At 40.8% G+C, this 19,990-nt stretch overlaps 1 protein-coding gene and 1 long non-coding RNA gene across 2 annotated transcripts in view; both read left to right on the top strand.

Moving 5' to 3' along the window:
* The window catches only part of tab1 (TGF-beta activated kinase 1/MAP3K7 binding protein 1), a 32,983-nt gene that overhangs the window by 1,602 nt on the left and 11,391 nt on the right, over positions 1–19,990 (top strand). The window contains exons 2-9 of the mRNA XM_082136165.1: positions 7,430–7,560; positions 9,643–9,793; positions 10,671–10,757; positions 11,406–11,535; positions 12,670–12,786; positions 13,426–13,537; positions 14,634–14,778; positions 15,709–15,922. Of these exons, the coding sequence (XP_081992291.1) occupies positions 7,430–7,560; positions 9,643–9,793; positions 10,671–10,757; positions 11,406–11,535; positions 12,670–12,786; positions 13,426–13,537; positions 14,634–14,778; positions 15,709–15,922 (1,087 nt within the window). The remainder of the gene's footprint in view (positions 1–7,429; positions 7,561–9,642; positions 9,794–10,670; positions 10,758–11,405; positions 11,536–12,669; positions 12,787–13,425; positions 13,538–14,633; positions 14,779–15,708; positions 15,923–19,990) is intronic.
* LOC309474024 lies at positions 1,994–5,281 on the top strand. Its single transcript, XR_014197189.1, has 3 exons — positions 1,994–2,093; positions 4,811–4,838; positions 5,244–5,281. It is a non-coding gene; the product is annotated as an uncharacterized lncRNA (long non-coding RNA).

Genomic DNA, 19,990 nt, shown 5'->3' with positions numbered 1-19,990 from the left:
TAGTATCCTGAGGCCACGAGTTACTATCTTGAGGCCACGAGTTACTATCTTGAGGCCACGAGTTACTATCATGAGGCCACGAGTTACTATCATGAGGCCGCGAGATAGTATCATGAGGCCACGAGTTACTATCTTGAGGCCACGAGTTACTATCTTGAGGCCACGAGTTACTATCATGAGGCCACGAGTTACTATCTTGAGGCCACGAGTTACTATCTTGAGGCCACGAGTTACTATCTTGAGGCCACGAGTTACTATCTTGAGGCCACGAGTTACTATCTTGAGGCCACGAGTTACTATCATGAGGCCACGAGTTACTATCTTGAGGCCACGAGTTACTATCTTGAGGCCACGAGTTACTATCTTGAGGCCACGAGTTACTATCTTGAGGCCACGAGTTACTATCCTGAGGCCACGAGTTACTATCTTGAGGCCACGAGTTACTATCCTGAGGCCACGAGTTACTATCTTGAGGCCACGAGTTACTATCTTGAGGCCACGAGTTACTATCTTGAGGCCACGAGTTACTATCTTGAGGCCACGAGTTACTATCTTGAGGCCACGAGTTTGTTATAATTATTTTTTTTTTGACAAATTGGGACTAGGGGGGCTCCGTACTAATCAAATCTTGGGTGAAGTTTTGCACCAGCACGCACACACACACACACACACACACACACACACACACACACACACACACACACACACACACACACACACACACACACACACACACACACACACTCTCTCACACACACTCACAAAACACACACACACACACACACACACACACACACACACACACACACACACACACACACACACACACACACACACACACACACTTGATGTGTTTGGAGCCATCAATAGCAGCCATCAGATTTTTTATTGGTCAAGAAATTGCACTTAATATGACTTGTTCTGAATGTTGTTCTTTTATTATGAACAGACGTCTCAACCGTTTGGTAGAGGACTGTATCTAAAATACTGTAGGGTCTAATTAAAAAAAAAAAATTTGATTGTTGTTATTGTTATCATAATTTGAATTGAATTGAAATTATTTTTCCTTTGCTTTTTTCATGTTGCGTATCTTAAAGGGTTAAGTGTATTTTTCTGAGTCCACTAGTAGATATTGTGATAGTTAAAGGCACACTATGTAATTCATGTTAGCAACATGTTAACTCATGCTAGTAGCAACATGTTAACTCATGCTAGTAGCAACCTGTTAACTCATGCTAGTAGCAACCTGTTTAAACATGCTACCAAAACATGGTAATTGATGCTAGCAATGTCTTTCTGTCTCTTTCCACTTCACTACATTTAAAGCTTATAAAACTTTCAAACGGCTTTGTCAAGCCAACATCACAGTTTGTTCCAACAAACTTCACTCTTCTAGTTTTATTCATAAACCCGCTTCATTTTTGTACATTTTCAGAAAACAAGACTTTCAAGTAGATTTATCTTGATTTAAGTATGTTTAGATATTATATATTTGAGTATATATTATTATAAGGTGTCTTTGTTACAGCATAATTACACAAATAGATGCTGAGCTGAGTAATATTAATTAACAACATGAACTTAGTTAATATATGGCTAGATTCTTGTAATCATGCATAATTTAGGCCTACTATTAATACTATAGTAAGAATAACAAGGACCCTGTGAAATAAAGAGGAATAAATATATCCGATAATTCTTTATTTTGAAAGCCGATAACTGGTATATTAGCCGATAAATCTAAATCCAGATTTTTATGTATTTTTGAGAGCCTGATTACAAAAACAAAAGTCTCACCATTAATATCAATGTCCCAAACACATAATTATGATGTTCTCAGTATAGTGTTATGTAGCCGATATGTCAGAGATGCACATGTTTCATCTTAACCATATTTTCCTTTTTTGAAGTGATTCCAATCAAATTTCAAGCAATTCAAACCCATCATGTTCATCAGTCGCATCTGAAGCGTCTCAGCTGGAAGAAATAATACATTATTTATCAGCTTTAATATACCAGCCAAATCTTCTTATCAGGCCCATAACAATAACATTAAAAATGAATTAAAAATGAATAAATATCGGATGGATCATGTGTGTGTGTGTGTGTGTGTGTGATGGATCAGATGTGTGTGTTCTGTGATGGTCAGATGTGTGTGTGTGTGTGTGTTCTGTGATGGTCAGATGTGTGTGTGTGTGTGTTCTGTGATGGTCAGATGTGTGTGTTCTGTGATAGTCAGATGTGTGTGTGTGTGTGTGTGTGTTCTGTGATAGTCAGATGTGTGTGTGTGTGTGTGTGTGTGTGTGTGTTCTGTGATAGTCAGATGTGTGTGTGTTCTGTGATGGTCAGATGTGTGTGTGTGTGTGTGTGTGTGTGTGTGTGTGTTCGTGTTCTGTGATAGTCAGATGTGTGTGTGTGTGTGTTCTGTGATAGTCAGATGTGTGTGTGTGTGTGTGTGTGTGTGTGTGTGTGTGTGTTCTGTGATAGTCAGATGTGTGTGTGTGTGTGTGTGTGTGTTCTGTGATGGTCAGATGTGTGTGTGTGTGTGTGTGTGTGTTCTGTGATGGATCAGATGTGTGTGTGTGTGTGTGTTCTGTGATGGTCAGATTTGTGTGTGTGTGTGTTCTGTGATGGATCAGATGTGTGTGTGTTCTGTGATGGTCAGATGTGTGTGTGTGTGTGTGTGTGTGTGTGTGTGTTCTGTGATGGTCAGATTTGTGTGTGTGTGTGTTCTGTGATAGTCAGATGTGTGTGTGTGTGTGTGTGTGTTCTGTGATGGTCAGATGTGTGTGTGTGTGTGTTCTGTGATGGTCAGATGTGTGTGTGTGTGTGTGTGTGTGTGTGTGTTCTGTGATGGTCAGATGTGTGTGTGTGTTCTGTTTTGGTCAGATGTGTGTGTGTGTGTGTGTTCTGTGATAGTCAGATGTGTGTGTGTGTGTGTTCTGTGATGGTCAGATGTGTGTGTGTGTGTGTGTGTGTTCTGTGATAGTCAGATGTGTGTGTGTGTGTGTGTTCTGTGATAGTCAGATGTGTGTGTGTGTGTGTGTTCTGTGATGGTCAGATGTGTGTGTGTGTGTTCTGTGATAGTCAGATGTGTGTGTGTGTGTGTGTGTGTGTGTGTTCTGTGATAGTCAGATGTGTGTGTGTGTGTGTTCTGTGATAGTCAGATGTGTGTGTGTGTGTGTGTGTGTGTTCTGTGATGGTCAGATGTGTGTGTGTGTTCTGTTTTGGTCAGATGTGTGTGTGTGTGTGTGTTCTGTGATAGTCAGATGTGTGTGTGTGTGTGTTCTGTGATGGTCAGATGTGTGTGTGTGTGTGTGTGTGTGTTCTGTGATAGTCAGATGTGTGTGTGTGTGTGTGTGTTCTGTGATAGTCAGATGTGTGTGTGTGTGTGTGTTCTGTGATGGTCAGATGTGTGTGTGTGTGTTCTGTGATAGTCAGATGTGTGTGTGTGTGTGTGTGTGTGTGTGTGTGTTCTGTGATGGTCAGATGTGTGTGTGTGTGTGTGTGTTCTGTGATGGTCAGATGTGTGTGTGTGTGTGTTCTGTGATGGTCAGATGTGTGTGTGTGTGTGTGTTCTGTGATAGTCAGATGTGTGTGTGTGTGTGTGTTCTGTGATGGTCAGATGTGTGTGTGTGTGTGTGTTCTGTTTTGGTCAGATGTGTGTGTGTGTGTGTGTGTTCTGTGATGGTCAGATGTGTGTGTGTGTGTGTGTTCTGTGATAGTCAGATGTGTGTGTGTGTGTGTGTTCTGTGATAGTCAGATGTGTGTGTGTGTGTGTTCTGTGATGGTCAGATGTGTGTGTGTGTGTGTGTGTGTGTGTGTGTGTGTGTGTGTGTGTTCTGTGATAGTCAGATGTGTGTGTGTGTGTGTGTGTTCTGTGATAGTCAGATGTGTGTGTGTGTGTGTGTGTTCTGTGATAGTCAGGTGTGTGTGTGTGTGTGTTCTGTGATAGTCAGGTGTGTGTGTGTGTTCTGTGATAGTCAGATGTGTGTGTGTGTTCTGTGATAGTCAGGTGTGTGTGTGTGTGTGTGTTCTGTGATAGTCAGGTGTGTGTGTGTGTGTGTTCTGTGATAGTCAGATGTGTGTGTGTGTGTGTGTGTGTTCTGTGATAGTCAGATGTGTGTGTGTGTGTGTGTGTGTGTTCTGTGATAGTCAGATGTGTGTGTGTTCTGTGATGGTCAGATGTGTGTGTGTGTGTGTTCTGTGATGGTCAGATGTGTGTGTGTGTGTGTGTGTGTGTGTGTGTGTGTGTGTGTTCTGTGATAGTCAGATGTGTGTGTGTGTGTGTGTGTGTGTGTGTGTGTGTGTGTTCTGTGATAGTCAGATGTGTGTGTGTGTGTGTGTGTGTGTGTGTGTGTGTTCTGTGATGGTCAGATGTGTGTGTTCTGTGATGGTCAGATGTGTGTGTGTGTGTGTTCTGTGATGGTCAGATGTGTGTGTGTGTTCTGTGATGGTCAGATGTGTGTGTTCTGTGATGGTCAGATTTGTGTGTGTTCTGTGATGGATCAGATGTGTGTGTGTGTGTGTGTTCTGTGATGGTCAGATGTGTGTGTGTGTGTGTGTTCTGTGATGGTCAGATGTGTGTGTGTGTGTGTGTTCTGTGATGGCTCAGATGTGTGTGTTCTCTGTGATGGTCAGATGTGTGTGTGTGTGTGTGTTCTGTGATGGTCAGATGTGTGTGTGTGTGTGTGTTCTGTGATGGCTCAGATGTGTGTGTTCTCTGTGATGGTCAGATGTGTGTGTTCTGTGATGCTCAGATGTGTGTGTTCTCTGTGATGGTCAGATGTGTGTGTTCTGTGATGGTCAGATGTGTGTGTGTGTGTGTGTGTGTGTGTGTGTGTGTGTTCTGTGATGGTCAGATGTGTGTGTTCTGTGATGGTCAGATGTGTGTGTGTGTGTGTGTGTTCTGTGATGGTCAGATGTGTGTGTTCTGTGATGGTCAGATGTGTGTGTTCTGTGATGGTCAGATTTTTGTGTGTGTGTGTTCTGTGATGGTCAGGTGTGTGTGTTCTGTGATGGTCAGATGTGTGTGTGTGTGTGTGTGTGTGTGTGTGTGTGTGTGTGTGTGTGTGTGTGTGTGTGTGTGTGTGTGTGTGTTCGTTCTGTGATGGTCAGATGTGTGTGTTCTGTGATGGTCAGATGTGTGTGTTCTGTGATGGTCAGATGTGTGTGTTCTGTGTGATGGATCAGATGTGTGTGTTCTGTGATGGATCAGATGTGTGTGTTCTCTGATGGCTCAGATGTGTGTGTTCTGTGATGGCTCAGATGTGTGTGTTCTCTGATGGCTCAGATGTGTGTGTTCTCTGTGATGGTCAGATGTGTGTGTTCTGTGATGGTCAGATGTGTGTGTGTGTGTGTGTTCTGTGATGGTCAGATGTGTGTGTGTGATGGTCAGATGTGTGTGTGTGTGTGTGTGTTCTGTGATGGTCAGATGTGTGTGTTCTGTGATGGTCAGATGTGTGTGTGTGTGTGTGTGTTCTGTGATGGTCAGATGTGTGTGTGTGTGTGTGTTCTGTGATGGTCAGATGTGTGTGTGTGTGTGTGTTCTGTGATGGTCAGATGTGTGTGTTCTGTGATGGTCAGATGTGTGTGTTCTGTGATGGTCAGATTTTTGTGTGTGTGTGTGTGTGTTCTGTGATGGTCAGGTGTGTGTGTTCTGTGATGGTCAGATGTGTGTGTGTGTGTGTGTGTGTGTGTGTTCGTTCTGTGATGGTCAGATGTGTGTGTTCTGTGATGGATCAGATGTGTGTGTTCTGTGATGGATCAGATGTGTGTGTTCTCTGTGATGGATCAGATGTGTGTGTTCTGTGATGGATCAGATGTGTGTGTTCTCTGATGGCTCAGATGTGTGTGTTCTGTGATGGATCAGATGTGTGTGTGTGTGTGTGTTCTGTGATGGTCAGATGTGTGTGTTCTGTGATGGTCAGATGTGTGTGTGTGTGTGTGTGTTCTGTGATGGTCAGATGTGTGTGTTCTGTGATGGATCAGATGTGTGTGTTCTGTGATGGCTCAGATGTGTGTGTTCTCTGATGGCTCAGATGTGTGTGTTCTCTGTGATGGTCAGATGTGTGTGTTCTGTGATGGTCAGATGTGTGTGTGTGTGTGTGTTCTGTGATGGTCAGATGTGTGTGTGTGATGGTCAGATGTGTGTGTGTGTGTGTGTGTGTTCTGTGATGGTCAGATGTGTGTGTTCTGTGATGGTCAGATGTGTGTGTGTGTGTGTGTGTTCTGTGATGGTCAGATGTGTGTGTGTGTGTGTGTTCTGTGATGGTCAGATGTGTGTGTGTGTGTGTGTTCTGTGATGGTCAGATGTGTGTGTTCTGTGATGGTCAGATGTGTGTGTTCTGTGATGGTCAGATTTTTGTGTGTGTGTGTGTGTTCTGTGATGGTCAGGTGTGTGTGTTCTGTGATGGTCAGATGTGTGTGTGTGTGTGTGTGTGTGTGTGTTCGTTCTGTGATGGTCAGATGTGTGTGTTCTGTGATGGTCAGATGTGTGTGTTCTGTGATGGTCAGATGTGTGTGTTCTCTGTGATGGATCAGATGTGTGTGTTCTGTGATGGATCAGATGTGTGCGTTCTGTGATGGTCAGATGTGTGTGTGTGTGTGTTCTGTGATGGTCAGATGTGTGTGTGTGTGTGTTCTGTGATGGATCAGATGTGTGTGTTCTCTGTGATGGTCAGATGTGTGTGTTCTGTGATGGTCAGATGTGTGTGTGTGTGTGTGTGTTCTGTGATGGTCAGATGTGTGTGTTCTGTGATGGTCAGATGTGTGTGTGTGTGTGTGTGTGTGTTCTGTGATGGTCAGATGTGTGTGTGTGTGTGTGTGTGTGTGTGTGTGTGTGTGTGTGTGTGTGTGTGTGTGTGTGTGTTCTGTGATGGTCAGATGTGTGTGTTCTGTGATGGTCAGATGTGATGGTCAGATGTGTGTGTTCTGTGATGGTCAGATGTGTGTGTTCTGTGATGGTCAGATGTGTGTGTTCTCTGTGATGGTCAGATGTGTGTGTTCTGTGATGGTCAGATGTGTGTGTGTGTGTGTTCTGTGATGGTCAGATGTGTGTGTGTGTGTGTTCTGTGATGGTCAGATGTGTGTGTTCTGTGATGGTCAGATGTGTGTGTGTGTGTGTGTGTGTGTTCTGTGATGGTCAGATGTGTGTGTGTGTGTGTGTGTGTGTGTGTGTGTGTGTGTGTGTTCTGTGATGGTCAGATGTGTGTGTTCTGTGATGGTCAGATGTGTGTGTTCTGTGATGGTCAGATGTGTGTGTTCTGTGATGGTCAGATGTGTGTGTTCTGTGATGGTCAGATGTGTGTGTTCTGTGATGGTCAAATGTGTGTGTTCTGTGATGGTCAGATGTGTGTGTTCTCTGTGATGGATCAGATGTGTGTGTTCTCTGTGATGGATCAGATGTGTGTGTTCTGTGTGATTGCAGCATCAGAGCTGGACTGATGATCTCCCTCTCTGTCAGCTGTGTGGCGTCGGATCGGCCCCGAACTGCACATACGGGCCCGACGGGAAGGGGACCCTGAGCCACCCGAACGAAGACGGACACTTACGCTTCAGGTGAGCCTCTGGTGCTCTGCCAAACATCTTACATTTGGGTTTTCGGAATGGTACGACACTTGGTAAAGGTTTTGGCACTTGCTGTGTGAACACAGACACACACACACACACACAAATCATAGACATGATTCGAACAGGTTAAATGGTACTGTAAAAAATAGCCACACTAGTATTGTTGAGCGCATTGGAAATGAATGAGAGAGTTTCCTCTAGTGGAAGCGTTTGGTACTGCAGCCGAACACACTCTCACTGAAAGATCATTATTTGAGATATCAACCTCATATTTGGAACACAACTTGTTTAGATTTATGGCTTTGATTGTCTCACAGTTTTAGAGTAAAACGTGTTTTTGAAAATATATATTTCATACAAAAATTGAAAATAGTATTTTTGCAAATTTTTCATACCAATAAATGTAAAATTCTGTAAATTTTTCACTTCAGCAATAATCTGCCAAGTGTCGTCTTTAAAGCAGCACTCAGTAGCTTTGGGATTTCTTCGCTGTATTCTCGCTTTTTGCTCGCAGGTTTCTCTCTAGAGCTCCCCCCACAGCTTCGGAATAGATATTTGACAACACTGTTGTAAAAACTCGTTGTTGATTCTCAGACACCAGAGGATAGTAGATCAACGACATTCTTTAAAACGTCTTCTTCATTCGGGTTCGGACAGCGTGAGGGAGCGCAATAATGACAGCATTTTAGCAGATTTCTTTTGGCCGTAAAGCAATTGTTTACATCGCGAGACCTGATATCACGCGAGACTTCCTGACGCGGCGGCCGGCGGCCCGCCGGCTCAAAGTTGCAGGTGCGTATTTTCCGCTCACGGGCACCAGGGGGGTGCGAAACGACCACCATTCAACCCGAAATAAGTAATGTAACCATTCCAATGACTCCGAAGCTGTTCAGTTAAGGTAAAAAAAGTTACTTAGTTCACCTTTAAACAGAGATCAAACTTCAGTCTGTTGCTCTAAAGCTTTCAAGATTTACCACAGTTTAAGTTGGAAATGTAATTTTTTATGTCTATACTCAAAAAGTCAATAAATGGATTATAAATACTGCGTAAATATAATTTAGTACCATAAAATCCCCTAAAAATACAAAATATTAAAGTCCCTGTAAATTCAAAATTAAGTATGTGTTCTGAGTTTGTCACACCACAGAAAAATGTGTTATTAGCCACCCAGACAAATTTGAATGATAAAAAAAGCCGGCAAGTACATAAAATAAACTATCAAAATCTTGAAAAAATGAGCAGGAGTCTCTGCTCTCAAACGCTGGGGGCGTGTCCACTGGCTGCGCTGAAACCACGCCCACTCGCGGGAAAGCTGCCGTCGCAACACTCATCTCACCGCTACAGCCGGAATGGATGCTCCTAGCAGCTTAATTAGTTTTACAAAGCCATACATGTTCAAGCCTGGACTACCTAATATAAGTATAACATAAGCACACAAGGCAACTTACACTCATTGGTGGGTGAGTTAACAAAATTAATCCACCTCTTGTTGATGTGATCGTTTTTCGGAAGTTTAAATAAGGACACCGATCTGTTTTGTACGTGATCGCATCCAGGTAGTACGCATTTCCGTGACGAGGCATAGCTAGCTAGCAAACTGTAGGCTGTAGTAACTAATAGTACTGACAGTAACTCGCGATCGGCAAACTGATGTGAATGTGCTCTATTTATTTATATTGTTAGGGGAGGGGCCAGCGTCAGGGGCTCCAGTGCGTCAAGTAGGGGCGTGTCCAGGAGATCAGGGGCTTCAGTGCGTCATCGAGCCCCTTTTTAGCCCCGCCCAAAAAATCCGGAACACAGCAATGGTGAAAAATTGTTTAACGGTCTAACTCCACAATTCAGCACTTCACAGTTCACAGTCTTTGTAATATGTTTTAGCAATACATTTCTAACATTTATAATGTTTAGAATTTTTTTTTAGAATTGCCTTTACAGGGACTTTAAATAAAAAACAGTCAAACTAAAATATAGTACATTAATTTCATTGAAATAATAAATGAATTTTTGACCGTCACACGAAGAGCACCAGAGGGGCGGAGTCAGTGATGTCACGTCCTGTTTCCTCCTCAGCACGGAGTTCTGCTTCCTGTACGGGGTGTTTAACGGGTACGACGGCAGTCGCGTGTCCAGTTTCGTGTCTCAGTGTCTGACGGCCGAACTCCTGCTGGGTCAGCTGAGCGCCGGTCTCACCGACTCAGACCTGCGCAGAATCCTCTCACAGGTACCAGACCCGTCCACAGTTCTAGAGTTGTGCTGGTCTTCTCTCCTCTATTGTGTCGTATATCGAGTGAAACGCTTCAGGAACAAGAACAAATGTGGGCGGGGCTTGATTGTGTCTGTGGGGATTTGATTGGATGGTTGTGGTTTGCTATTGGCTGATCTCATGTGAGTGACAGGTTATAGCTCCGCCCAGGGTTCGTATTAAAATACTTGAATTTGACTTTGAAATGTAAGTCCTGGAAAACCCCTGAAAACACATATTTATGAAAAGGTACTTTAAGCGTTTGAATTATTGAATGATAAGATATGTGAAATTAGTGTTAATTTTATCGATAAAACTATTTTTTCACACATAATGAAGCTGCAGCTCATCTGATATAGATATAGAGCCATTTGGCATGGCTATGAGTGTGATATTGCTCATAAATATCAGAGTATATGAAACATCTTTCATTCTTCAGATCAATCATATATTCATGGGGGAAAAATCAGTTTGAAAAAAATAAAAGCGATATCTTTATCATAGAATCCTTTCAATGGTTAAAGTTTCCGCAGTCATTGCATCCGCTGCACTTTATATGTACCATTTTGTTTTATTAATTTATTTTTATATAGGCCTATCTATTTACCTTTTTTAGAATTTGAACGATAATAAAGATATTGTTTGATAAGTGCGATCTATGATTGGAAATCCTTGAAAACCAAAAAAGTAGTGCTTGAAAAGTCCTTGTTTCATTTGACAGTACCAGTAAAAACGATGCAAAGTTCATCAATTATGAAACAGGTTTAAGTTCAGAAATGAGTATCTCTACTGTAGACACTAGCATGATCATCTAGCTCTCCGTCATGTGGATGATCAGCGTGTCTCAAACTCTCAGGCCTTCGACGTTGTGGAGAAGAGCTACTTTGAGACGATTGACGACGCTCTCGCGGAGAAGGCTAATCTACAGACACAGCTTCCTGAGGTGAACACACACACACACACACACATACACACGAGGAAACACATCATATGATATGAATTTTTAATATTCCCCAATACCGGTGTGTGTCGCTTTAAGAGCGTTGGGAACGCGGCGCGACACAGTGTGAGAGAGTCTTCCACTGTTCACTGGTGATGCTCAGGTGTGTGTGTGTGTTACTGAGACGGTGAAGATGGACAGGTTAAACGGACTGGCTTTAGAAAAGTTTCGATTATATTTCTATTGAATCTTTCTTTATCTTTCCTGATAAAGCAGTTTATGAGCCGTTACCATGGAGACCGCAGGTTCTGCCGCTCTACAGCGCCTCCTGCTGGAGCTCTTTGTGAACAGCATCATTTAGTGCCTTACAAACCTGTATTAATACTAGTGTGGGATTTTTCTACAATATTCACTCATGACAGTAATAGGGTGTTGTAAGTCAGTCTACTGCAGTGTTTACTCTCTCACTCAGGAGAACATGAGGTCAACACACAAAAATCAAATACGTCATATACCGTGAAACCGGGATAATTTTGAAAAACACCATGATATACATTTTTGGTTATACTGCCCAGCAGTACATCACTGCTTTTGCTTTGGATAAGAGTGTGTGTGTGTGTGTGTGTGTGTGTGTGTGTGTGTGTGTGTCAGGGTGTGTATCTCTCACCTCAGACGCAAAAGATGGCCGAGCGACTGAAGGCTTTAGAACAGGAAGTTTCAGGAGGAGCCACAGCGATAGTCGCTCTGATACACAATAATAAACTCTACATCGCTAACGTCGGTATGTGCAACGCACTTACTCTCACACTCACACTCACTCACTCACTCACTCACACACACACTCACACTCACTCACTCACTCACTCACTCACTCACTCGCACTCACACTTACTCACTCACTCACTCACTCACACACTCACTCACTCACTCACTCACTCACACACTCACTCACTCACTCACTCACTCGCACTCACACTCACTCACTCACTCACACTCACTCACTCACTCACTCACTCACACTCACTCACACACTCACTCACTCACACACTCACTCACTCGCACTCACACTCACTCACTCACTCACACTCACTCACTCACACACTCACTCACTCGCACTCACACTCACTCACTCACTCACTCACTCGCACTCGCACTCACACTCACTCACACTCACTCACTCGCACTCACACTCACTCACTCACTCACTCACTCGCACTCACACTCACTCACTCACTCACTCACTCACTCACTCACACACTCACTCAAACACTCACTCACTCAAACACTCACACACTCACTCACTGACTCACTCGCACTCACTCACTCTCGCACTCACTCACTCGCGCACACACACACTAACACTCACACACTCACACTCACTCACTCACTCACTCACTCACTCACTCGCACTCACACTCACTCACTCACTCACACACTCACTCACACTCACTCACTCACACACTCACTCACTCGCACTCACACTCACTCACTCACTCACTCACTCGCACTCACACTCACTCACTCACTCACACTCACTCACTCACACACTCACTCACTCGCACTCACACTCACTCACTCACTCACTCACTCGCACTCACACTCACACTCACTCACTCACTCACTCACACACTCACTCAAACACTCACTCACTCAAACACTCACACACTGACTCACTGACTCACTCGCACTCACTCACACACACTCTCACTCACTCGCGCACACACACACTAACGCTCACTCACTCACTCACTCACTCACTCACTCACTCACTCACTCACTCACTCACTCACTCACTCACTCACTCACTCACACTAACTCACTCCACACACACACACACACAAAAATCTTTCATGTGTTGGATTGTGTAGTTCCTCGTTTCTGCAGATGTGATGATGATGATCAGTGTGTGTTTCAGGGACCAATCGGGCTCTTCTCTGTAAAACCACCAGTGACGGCCAGAACCAGGTGATCCAGATCGGCCAAGCACACACAACCGACAACGATGATGAGCTGACCAGACTCACCCAGCTGGGTCAGCACACACACACACACACACACACAATCACTCACTCAGTGGCGCAATGGATAAGACACATGCCTTTGGTGTGAGAGACCCGGGTTCGAATCCACTGTGAGACACCAATGTGTCCCTGAGCAAGACACTTAACCCCTAGTTGCTCCAGAGGCGTGCGACCTCTGACATATATAGCAATTGTAAGTCGCTTTGGATAGAAGCGTCAGCTAAATGAATAAATGTAAATGTAAATGTAAATGCACTCACTCACTCACTCACTCACTCACTCACTCACTCACTCACTCACTCACTCACTCACACTCTCACACTCACACACACTCTCACTCTCACACACACTCTCACTCTCACACACACGCACACACACTCGCATATACACAAACACTCTCTCTGTCTCTCTCTCTCATTATGACATCATATTGCTCAGAAAATCCTAACGGCCTGATGATTGAGAGTGTTTTGGTTGTGTCCACACACTGCAGAGACACATATATATGCAAACACCATACAAAAGTGAATTTAGCATCCGATGACCCTTTAATGGAGTGTGTGGTGTGTGTGTGTGTGTGTGTGTGTGTGTGTGTGTGTGTGTGTGTGTGTGTGTGTGTGTGTGTGAATGATTGACCTGGTCTCTCTCAGGCCTGGATCCGGTGCGTTTGAGGCAGACCGGACTGATCTCGGGTCAGAGCAGCACTCGACGCATCGGAGACTATAAAGTCAAGTTCAACTACACAGACATCGATGTGCTCAGGTGTGTTTCTGCTGTTCAGAGTGTGTAAACTCACGTTCACCTGTTACAGACACCTGTGTCCTGGACTAGTGCTCGTTCTGGTCAGGTGTTGGAGTTCAGGAACCCGTGTTCTTACAGGGCAACAAAAAAGTGATTAATGCATGAAAATGACAAACAGCTGTTGAACAATAATAACATGTGCATATTAACATAATAACATGTGCTGCACATAATAACATAATATAGGATTAAAACCTAATACAGATAATCACACAAAACGAACAGCAAAATAACTATCGCATAATTCATTAAATGCTATAAAAACAAATACGATTTAATTTAGTCTTAGTCTTGTCAAATGTCCTTATTAATGTTTTTAATCATATTTAGTCAACTTTATCCTATTCTTTGTTTCGAGTTTTAGTTGACTTGCATCTTGGTCAAAGAAAGCCATAATATTGTCATATTTTAGTCACATTTAGTCATTTTCTCAATTATAATTGCGATTAATGATCACAGTTGTTGTCATTTGAATCAGAATTATCGCACAAATCAAGAGAACATCAACTCATATTTATTTTTACTCATATTTATCATATACATAACACACTTGCCTTTCATACATTATGAAAACTGGTAAAACAAGAAGCTAAAACAGTAAAAATTCCTAATATTAATGCCCACAATTCCACATTATTTTCATGTGTTTCGATTAAAACTAGGGCTGTGAAACGATTAATCATGATCGCATCTAATAAAAGTTTGTGTTTACATAATATGTGTGTGTGTGTTCTGTGTATTATTATTTTGTATATATATACACACGCATGCATATATACATTTAAGAAAAAATTGTTATTTATATATCATATATTTATATATGATCTAAATTATATATTAATATATAAACAGTATATACCTGCAAATATTTCTTAAATATATATATATATGCATGTACTGTATGTGTATTTATATTTACAAAATAATTATACACAGTACACACACACATATATATTATGTAAACACAAACTTTTATTTTGGATGCGATTAATCTTTTCACAGTCTTCATTAAAATACCAACTTAATAGTTCTGTTTTTGTAATTTGTCTGTATTCAGTGCAGCAAAGCATAAGCCAATCATCTCTGAGCCTGAGATCCATGGTGGCCAATCACTGGAGGGCGTGACTGGGTTCCTGCTGCTGATGTCAGAGGGGCTCATCAAAGCCCTGGAGTCGGCCCACGGACCCGAGCAGGTCAACCAGGTGATTAACCTGCCAATTAAAGAGTTAAATGACATTGATTGTGTCTGAAGAACTGTTGCTCTGCATTAGTGCAGTTCATTAGTAATGCAGTGAAATTTTAAAGTCGTCCTGAAAGTGAAGTTGTGCTGGTCTTCTCTCCTCTATTGTGTCGTATATCGAGTGAAACGCTTCAGGAACGAGAACAATTGTGGGCGGGACTTGATTGTGTCTGTGGGGAGTTGATTGGATGGTTGTGGTTTGCTATTGGCTGATCTCATGTGAGTGACAGGTTATAGCTCCGCCCTCGTCATCAGAGAAGAGATGCTGAAGAGGAACTTGTTCTGGTTCAGGGTTTCCTCTGGTGCTCTTCGTGTATCAGGCAAAAATGACCCAAATTGATTTTTTTTATTTCAATGAAATGAATGAATTATATTTGATAGTACATATTTAAAAAAAATCAATTTTTTTCGTAAAATCGTAAATCTTGAATGCTTTGAGCAACAGACTTAAGTCTGATTTATTGCAGATTATTGCTGAAGTGAAAAAAGTAAAAAAAAAAAATACATTTACAGAATTTTACTTTTATTGTTATTAAAAATGCACAAAAATACTATTTTACATTTTTATATGAAATATTTATTTTCAGGACCATTTAACCTTTTTAAATGATGTCCATGATTTTTTTCTTGTGTGTGTGTTCACACAACAAGTGCCACAACCTTTACTAAGTTACGTACCATTCCGAGCAAGTAAAAAATTATTATTATAAAAAACGTAAAAAATTTTGGTCAAAATGATGTGGACTGATAAATCATACTGCAATATTCCATTGTCCATTTTGATGTCATGGTGACTTTAAATAAGAGCTACCGAACTGGACTCCCCTATTTCTGGGGCTCCAAAAACAGTGGCATGATGTCCTGAACTCCATTTCCCATGATGCCCTGTCAGGAGGTGGTTGCCATGGTAGCAGCGGAGTTGGCCCAGCAGGGCAGCCTGGAGGCGGCGGCTCAGTCGGTGGTGGAGCGAGTCAAACGCCTTCATCATGACGTGTACGTGAGCGGCAGACAGAGAGCGACACACTGCGCCAAACATGAGGACATGACTTTACTGATCAGAGTCATCAACGACACACTCGTGGACGGCTCTCTCACGCCCACACAAGGTGAACACAACCACTGCCGTCATCGCTTAACTAACACTACTGATCATCTCTGTTCTTATCCTTTACTGAAACATCTCTGTTCTTATCGCTTAACTAACACTACTGAAACATCTCTGTTCTTATCCTTTAACTAACACTACTGAAACATCTCTGTTCTTATCCTTTAACTAACACTACTGAAACATCTCTGTTCTTATCCTCTACTGAAACATCTCTGTTCTTATCCTTTAACTAACACTACTGAACATCTCTGTTCTTATCCTTTAACTAACACTACTGAAACATCTCTGTTCTTATCCTTTAACTAACACTACTGAAACATCTCTGTTCTTATCCTTTAACTAACACTACTGAAACATCTCTGTTCTTATCCTCTACTGAAACATCTCTGTTCTTATCCTTTAACTAACACTACTGAACATCTCTGTTCTTATCCTTTAACTAACACTACTGAAACATCTCTGTTCTTATCCTTTAACTAACACTACTGAAACATCTCTGTTCTTATCCTTTAACTAACACTACTGAAACATCTCTGTTCTTATCCTCTACTGAAACATCTCTGTTCTTATCCTTTAACTAACACTACTGAACATCTCTGTTCTTATCCTTTAACTAACACTACTGAAACATCTCTGTTCTTATCCTTTAACTAACACTACTGAACATCTCTGTTCTTATCCTTTAACTAACACTACTGAACATCTCTGTTCTTATCCTCTACTGAAACATCTCTGTTCTTATCCTTTAACTAACACTACTGAAACATCTCTGTTCTTATCCTCTACTGAAACATCTCTGTTCTTATCCTTTAACTAACACTACTGAAACATCTCTGTTCTTATCCTCTACTGAAACATCTCTGTTCTTATCCTTTAACTAACACTACTGAAACATCTCTGTTCTTATCCTTTAACTAACACTACTGAAACATCTCTGTTCTTATCCTTTAACTAACACTACTGAACATCTCTGTTCTTATCCTTTAACTAACACTACTGAACATCTCTGTTCTTATCCTTTACTGAAACATCTCTGTTCTTATCCTTTAACTAACACTACTGAACATCTCTGTTCTTATCCTTTACTGAAACATCTCTGTTCTTATCCTTTAACTAACACTACTGAACATCTCTGTTCTTATCCTCTACTGAAACATCTCTGTTCTTATCCTTTAACTAACACTACTGAAACATCTCTGTTCTTATCCTCTACTGAAACATCTCTGTTCTTATCCTTTAACTAACACTACTGAAACATCTCTGTTCTTATCCTCTACTGAAACATCTCTGTTCTTATCCTTTAACTAACACTACTGAAACATCTCTGTTCTTATCCTCTACTGAAACATCTCTGTTCTTATCCTTTAACTAACACTACTGAAACATCTCTGTTCTTATCCTTTAACTAACACTACTGAAACATCTCTGTTCTTATCCTTTAACTAACACTACTGAACATCTCTGTTCTTATCCTTTAACTAACACTACTGAACATCTCTGTTCTTATCCTTTACTGAAACATCTCTGTTCTTATCCTTTAACTAACACTACTGAACATCTCTGTTCTTATCCTTTACTGAAACATCTCTGTTCTTATCCTTTAACTAACACTACTGAACATCTCTGTTCTTATCCTTTACTGAAACATCTCTGTTCTTATCCTTTAACTAACACTACTGAAACATCTCTGTTCTTATCCTTTAACTAACACTACTGAACATCTCTGTTCTTATCCTTTACTGAAACATCTCTGTTCTTATCCTTTAACTAACACTACTGAAACATCTCTGTTCTTATCCTTTAACTAACACTACTGAAACATCTCTGTTCTTATCCTTTAACTAACACTACTGATCATCTCTGTTCTTATCCTTTAACTAACACTACTGAACATCTCTGTTCTTATCCTTTAACTAACACTACTGAACATCTCTGTTCTTATCCTCTACTGAAACATCTCTGTTCTTATCCTTTAACTAACACTACTGAAACATCTCTGTTCTTATCCTCTACTGAAACATCTCTGTTCTTATCCTTTAACTAACACTACTGAAACATCTCTGTTCTTATCCTCTACTGAAACATCTCTGTTCTTATCCTTTAACTAACACTACTGAAACATCTCTGTTCTTATCCTTTAACTAACACTACTGATCATCTCTGTTCTTATCCTTTAACTAACACTACTGATCATCTCTGTTCTTATCCTTTAACTAACACTACTGATCATCTCTGTTCTTATCCTTTAACTAACACTACTGAACATCTCTGTTCTTATCCTTTAACTAACACTACTGAAACATCTCTGTTCTTATCCTTTAACTAACACTACTGAACATCTCTGTTCTTATCCTTTAACTAACACTACTGAACATCTCTGTTCTTATCCTTTAACTAACACTACTGAACATCTCTGTTCTTATCCTTTAACTAACACTACTGAACATCTCTGTTCTTATCCTTTAACTAACACTACTGAACATCTCTGTTCTTATCCTTTAACTAACACTACTGAACATCTCTGTTCTTATCCTTTAACTAACACTACTGAACATCTCTGTTCTTATCCTTTAACTAACACTACTGAACATCTCTGTTCTTATCCTCTACTGAAACATCTCTGTTCTTATCCTTTAACTAACACTACTGAAACATCTCTGTTCTTATCCTTTAACTAACACTACTGAACATCTCTGTTCTTATCCTTTAACTAACACTACTGAACATCTCTGTTCTTATCCTTTAACTAACACTACTGAACATCTCTGTTCTTATCCTTTAACTAACACTACTGAAACATCTCTGTTCTTATCCTTTAACTAACACTACTGATCATCTCTGTTCTTATCCTTTACTGAACATCTCTGTTCTTATCGCTTAACTAACACTACTGATCATCTCTGTTCTTATCCTTTACTGAACATCTCTGTTCTTATCCTTTACTGAAACATCTCTGTTCTTATCCTCTACTGAAACATCTCTGTTCTTATCCTTTAACTAACACTACTGAAACATCTCTGTTCTTATCCTTTAACTAACACTACTGAACATCTCTGTTCTTATCCTTTAACTAACACTACTGAAACATCTCTGTTCTTATCCTTTAACTAACACTACTGAAACATCTCTGTTCTTATCCTTTAACTAACACTACTGAAACATCTCTGTTCTTATCCTTTAACTAACACTACTGAAACATCTCTGTTCTTATCCTTTAACTAACACTACTGAAACATCTCTGTTCTTATCCTCTACTGAAACATCTCTGTTCTTATCCTTTAACTAACACTACTGAACATCTCTGTTCTTATCCTTTAACTAACACTACTGAAACATCTCTGTTCTTATCCTTTAACTAACACTACTGAACATCTCTGTTCTTATCCTTTAACTAACACTACTGAAACATCTCTGTTCTTATCCTTTAACTAACACTACTGAACATCTCTGTTCTTATCCTTTAACTAACACTACTGAAACATCTCTGTTCTTATCCTTTAACTAACACTACTGAACATCTCTGTTCTTATCCTTTAACTAACACTACTGAACATCTCTGTTCTTATCCTTTACTGAAACATCTCTGTTCTTATCCTTTAACTAACACTACTGAAACATCTCTGTTCTTATCCTTTAACTAACACTACTGAAACATCTCTGTTCTTATCCTTTAACTAACACTACTGAACATCTCTGTTCTTATCCTTTAACTAACACTACTGAAACATCTCTGTTCTTATCCTTTAACTAACACTACTGAACATCTCTGTTCTTATCCTTTAACTAACACTACTGAAACATCTCTGTTCTTATCCTTTAACTAACACTACTGAAACATCTCTGTTCTTATCCTTTAACTAACACTACTGAACATCTCTGTTCTTATCCTTTAACTAACACTACTGAAACATCTCTGTTCTTATCCTTTAACTAACACTACTGAACATCTCTGTTCTTATCCTTTAACTAACACTACTGAACATCTCTGTTCTTATCCTCTACTGAAACATCTCTGTTCTTATCCTTTAACTAACACTACTGAAACATCTCTGTTCTTATCCTCTAC

Source organism: Leuciscus leuciscus (assembly GCF_965113295.1).
Source record: "Leuciscus leuciscus genome assembly, chromosome: 14".
NCBI classification, from domain to species: Eukaryota; Metazoa; Chordata; class Actinopteri; order Cypriniformes; family Leuciscidae; genus Leuciscus; species Leuciscus leuciscus.
This window is presented reverse-complemented; position numbering and strand designations above follow the sequence as displayed.